Source organism: Populus alba, chromosome 9, assembly GCF_005239225.2.
Source record: "Populus alba chromosome 9, ASM523922v2, whole genome shotgun sequence".
NCBI lineage: Eukaryota > Viridiplantae > Streptophyta > Magnoliopsida > Malpighiales > Salicaceae > Populus > Populus alba.
Genome location: NC_133292.1, coordinates 11,080,534 through 11,086,086, shown reverse-complemented (window position 1 = coordinate 11,086,086; position 5,553 = coordinate 11,080,534). Strand labels below are relative to the sequence as shown.

At 32.1% G+C, this 5,553-nt stretch overlaps 1 protein-coding gene across 4 annotated transcripts; it reads left to right on the top strand.

The window, feature by feature from the left end:
- The first annotated feature begins 1,848 nt into the window (after window positions 1-1,848).
- On the top strand, window positions 1,849-5,553 carry LOC118058861 (F-box/LRR-repeat protein 10). Of its 4 annotated transcripts, XM_035071634.2 has the most exons (4): window positions 1,849-2,104; window positions 2,211-2,416; window positions 2,762-2,855; window positions 3,899-5,553. In XM_035071634.2, the coding sequence occupies exons 1-4, from the start codon at window positions 1,928-1,930 to the stop codon at window positions 5,354-5,356; spliced, it is 1,935 nt and encodes a 644-aa protein (XP_034927525.1). In that variant the 5' UTR covers window positions 1,849-1,927; the 3' UTR covers window positions 5,357-5,553. The 4 variants fall into 4 exon arrangements, with proteins under 4 accessions (XP_034927525.1, XP_034927528.1, XP_073267529.1 ...); XM_035071637.2 differs by lacking the exons at window positions 1,849-2,104; window positions 2,762-2,855 and having other exon boundaries at window positions 2,279-2,416; XM_073411428.1 differs by lacking the exons at window positions 1,849-2,104; window positions 2,211-2,416 and having other exon boundaries at window positions 2,425-2,899.

The following is a 5,553-nucleotide window of genomic DNA, read 5'->3' as shown; positions in this document are numbered from 1 at the left end:
AAAAAAGAATGGAAATATGATTTTTGCACATATATATTAGTGAGAATAAAAGGAAAAGAAAAAAGATACATAAAAAAAAAAAACTAATTTCTCTGAAATATTAAATTTTAAATGTAATTTTTTACATATATTATAAATATCCATAATATTATAGCATTAGAAAGCTTACTAGTAGAGCTTATTTATCATGATTTTCATTTAATTTATTACATAATAAAAATTTATGTTTATAAAAAATTTAGTAGGAAAGTAGTTTTTTCAATATAGAATAAAAATCTTTTTTGTTTTTATTTACTTATAAACTACATAACAATAAACTAAATGGGACAATTGTCTCCTCTATTCTTTTTCAACTTTCAATTACAAGTTTATATCTTATTAAAACCAAATAGTTTAGGGATAAATAAATTAATTGAAATATCTAGAATATTTGAAAAATTTGCCTTGAAATTAACTAAACTTGATCATTTTTTTAGATATTTTTTATTGGCACTTTTTTGCAAGAAATTATTTTGGTTTTAGTTTCAAAAACCAAAAAAACAAATTCAGAATTAAATTAAACTGAATCAAATAAAAAAATTATTATACCAGAAAAAAAAACCTTAATTAAAAGATTCATGAATTAAATTAAACTTATTTAATTTTTAAAATATAAAATGAAATTCATCAATTCAGTTTAGATTTAAATTTTTTTAAAAAAAATCAAGCATGGTTAATTTTATTTTATTTTGAATTAAATCGTTTTAACTGATGCTCAAGTGATTTAAGATTTGACAATATCTTGATAAAACCAATAAGAACATGGCAAGTTAATCTTGAGATCGCACCATAGGCTCTAAAATGGAGATTGGAGAAGGAAAACTATATGCTTAATTAATTCAACATAAACATTTCTCTCTTATGAACTGCAATTGACGGCTTAACAACCGACATGTAGTTCTTGTGAAAATACCTTTATTGAAAAGATACCTGTCGTTTACATTCGATTTCCAAGAGACCTCGGATTTTCCAAAACGTCCTTGACTCTTGAAACTATTTCACTTCAATCCTTGAATTGCAAATTTCGGAAATTTTACTACCCAACTAAACACATATGAATGAGACACCAGCTTTCCTTTCATCATGTATATTTAGAAGTGTAGTTGTGATTGTTTTTAAAATATTTTTATTTAAAAAATATTAAAATAATATATTTTTTATTTTTAAAAAATTATTTTTAAAATTAGCGTATCACATTTTAATTTAAAAAATACCAAAAAAATATTAATTTAAAATAAAAAAAATAAAAAAAATTAATTTTTTTTTAAAAATATTTTTGAAACACAAAAACAAAAGTTTGAATTATCTGTTTTTAATTTTCAAAATTATGCATCAAACAAAATGTGACGCTTATTGATAAAAAGAAATTGTGAATTACTCTTCATTTATTTTCTTAATATTCGACATAAATAAATCATCAATAAACTAACTTGTCACATGTAAAATTTGAAATTAATATCTTTGAAAAAATAATAAATAATATGAATTTTATAACTTATAAACTGACATAAATTAAAATAAAGTAAATAAAATAACAAAAATAATATATTTAGATCCTAGTACTATGAAATATAAAAAAAAATTCAATAAACATATTTTTCATTCATATATGAATAAAATTGACAAGAAAGATACAAAAGTTACTTTGATAGAATTAATGAAAGAATTTAAGTTTTAGGTCAATAACAGTAAAAAAGAAAACAAAGGTAGAGAGTAGTAATAATTTCAACTGAACTGTTATTGTGAAACAAATAAAAATATTAAAGGACTGATTTACACTTAACCCCAAATAAAATGAAGGACAGTTAGCACATCACAGTTTTCTGTTTTTATCATCGTCATCATCATCGCTTCCGCCACATCGTGTCAAGGCAAAGCCATTGAGAAGATGGCTGACCCTGACGAGGAAGAAGAAGGGAGCTTGGATCAGCTACCAGCAACGGTACTTGAAACCATAGTATCAAAACTCGACGTGGCATCAATCTGCTCCGTTTCTTCCACTTGCAAGACCTTCAACGCTTGTGCTTCTCAAATCCTCACTTTCATCCCCAGTTTCGACCTCCTTGTAAGCCAACCATTAGAACATGAAAAACCCACAACAGATCTCAACTTTTCATGAATATTTGATTTTTTTATTGATGGGTTTCTAATAATTTCTTTTTTTGTCATAGGATATTGCACCGTCAATTGATTTATTAAGGCCTTTATTGCCTCCAAATCCTTACCTTAAAAGCTTAAAGCTTGATTGTGGTCGGCTTGATGATTCTGCAATTAATGTTGTGGTTCGGGATTCCTTGCATGAGCTTTATCTACATAATTGCGCGGATTTTAGTGGGAAATTGCTTTCTGAGATTGGAGGAAAGTGCGCGGATTTGAGGTAAAAAGATAGAAAAGTTTTTTTTTTTCCCATTCTTCGGACTGTGTGCATTACTTGCCCGATGGGAACTGTTATGAACTTACGGTAAAACGTTCAGAAATGCAATAGAAAATGTGGGTTCATGTTGATGTGTGTGTTTGCGTGTGAAATGCAAGCAGTCGTGGCTGGCACTAGACACTAGTAGTGATCAAAGTTTAATGAATATGCAAGAAAACATGGGTTTGTGCTTGTGTGGGTTATCTTGGGGTAATTGAGCAATGTGTGTGATGGTGATATGTGATTATCTGGAAGTGTTAGATTTGTGGCGTTGTTATTGGTTTTGTATGTTTTTGAATTTTGGTTCAGGTATCTGTACTTGGGATCGGTGGCGGAAAAAAGAGGACGTGCTATTCATATATCTGATCTGGAGGAGCTACTTAGAGGTTGCACACAATTGGAAGTAAGGCTCAAGTGCAAATTGAAGTAATTAATGAAGATTAAAATGTAAAGTAGTAATTGAATGGTAAAGAAATGTTTGGTGAGATTTTACATTGGATTGCTTAATCTTTAGCACATTTATTGCCATTGTAGTTTAGTCTTGGTGTTCCTGTTCCTTAGCTGGATTTAATCTCTCTTAGATGAAAGAAAATCTTTATATATTCTAGAAATCGTTGTGATAAAATATAATTGCTGATTCCTCACCTAGTTATTAGTATGGATGCGAATAAATGTAAAATCAGCTTCATTTAACTTTTCATTACTTGACATTCAAAATCATATATTAGATGGTCAAACAGGATGAAGAAATCCCTGTTGATTTTTTAAAAAAATTGTTCAAGTACTCCAACTGTAGCATTCATTTCATCGTTCAAACAGCTACCGAAATGTACACCTTGGAGCATAAAATTAATCTGCTATTTAGTATGATTGTGGGCTTTATATTGTTATGTGAGTTTTTGGATTACTCTATTTGCTATCCAAAAGCTCTCATAATTTTGAATATATGTTCTTTGTTAGTTTTACGTGCACATGCAATTACAAGCATACATCTACAAAGCTTGTTGTGAGTGTGTTTTTTTTTTTGTGTCAAATCGAGGACAAGAATAATATAACCAAAACAGATTAAATTTGTGAACTCGTTGCTCTTTGATAAATTTTGTTTAGTCATTCTGCTATAGAGCCTCTTGTTTATTTAATGGGCGCTGTCCTGGTCTGTGGGCTACATCATGCTGACATTTATTGTGTTCTTGAATTTAGTCGTGCTTGCAGGGAGACTAAATTGGGTTTACATGAATCTGGTTTAATAATTGAATGATAGGTTATATGTTCGTGCATATCACTTAGCTCTTACAATAGTATGTACCTGGATTATTTTGCATTTATGTGATGTATCTTTGTTCAAGATACTCTGTCAAGGTTTCACATATTTACAATTAAGCATGATATTCCATTGACCTTTTGGAACAAATATTTTCTGTTTAATATGTGCTTATTGTTTTGCAGGCGCTGATTTTGATGTTTGATGTCTCATTATTTCTTCGTCATAATTTTGCTCTGGTGTGGGCTTTGGTTTCAGAAAAACTGACTTCGCTTGAAATTGGGTATGTTTCTTCAGTGATGGTGACTGAACTGGTTGGCCCAAGTTTGGGACCTCATCAATCACCAAATCATGTTCGACCATCCATTCTGCCTGGCATTCAGAAATTGTGCCTTTCTGTAGACTATATTACTGACACCATGGTTAGCACAATATCAAAAGGTCTCATGTCCTTAACACATTTGGATCTTCGAGATGCTCCTCTCATAGAACCAACAATTACATTTGATCTCACCAACTCTGGTCTTCAGCAGATTAATCAGCATGGAAAACTGAAACATCTCTCATTGGTTCGGAGCCAAGAATTCACCATTACATATTTTAGACGTGTTAATGATCTTGGAATGCTATTAATGGCTGACAAGTGTGCAAACATGGAAAGTATTTGTCTTGGAGGCTTCTGTCGAGTTACAGATACGGGATTCAAAACAATCTTGCATTCCTGCTCTAGTCTGTACAAGCTCCAGGTGTCTTATGGAATCCATTTGACTGATCTGGTCTTTCATGATATCTCTGCAACATCCCTGTCTTTGATACATGTGAGCTTGAGATGGTGCAACCTTTTAACCAACCGTGCAATAAAAAACTTGGTTTTGAATACGCGCCTTAGAGTTCTTGACTTAAGAGACTGCAAACACTTTGGAGACGAAGCCCTTAGAGCTATCAGCTCTCTTCTGGAATTGAAGATTTTACTGCTGGATGGTTCCAATATAAGTGATTTTGGATTGTCTTACTTGAGAGGAATTATAAATTCATTAGTTTCTCTGTCTGTGAGAGGATGCAAAAGACTAACAGATAAATGCATCTCTGCTTTATTTGAAGGCTCTTCTAAACTGAAGTTACAACAACTGGACCTATCAAATCTTCCTAACCTCTCTGATAATGGAGTTCTGGCACTTGCAAAATGCCGGGTTCCAATTTCTGAACTTCGAATGCGACAATGTCCACTTATTGGTGATACTTCAGTTATGGCATTAGCTTCAATGCGGGTTGATGAGGACAGATTGCATGGTTGTAGCTTGCGGCTGTTGGACCTTTACAACTGCGGCGGTATAACACAACTTTCATTCCGGTGGTTAAAGAAACCCTATTTTCCAAGGTTGAGGTGTTTGGGGGTGACAGGAAGTGCAAGTAGGGATATTATAGATGCTTTAGCTAGGAGTAGACCATTCTTGCATGTGGCATGCCATGCCGAGGAGCTGGGGTCCAACCAGTGGGATAACTTGCATGGTTTATACATGCATGACAACGACGAGGTGGACGAACTTGAACAATGGCTTCTCGAAGAAGAGGGTGACTATAATGATGAGGAGATGATGGATGCTGATGATGATGCAGAACTATTGGATCATTTAGCCTTGTAAAATGCTCCATGTATTAGCATTTATGTTGTATATATATTTTTCGATTGGTTTTACCAGTTGCAGATACATGTAAAGAGACAGTCTACTGATCTTGTGAGTGGCCTCAGAATCTCTTATTTTAAAACAGAATTTACTGTATCTGTGTAATGAAAAGTGTATTGTAAATGGATTGCCAGTTGCTTGCTTATTTAGTTAAA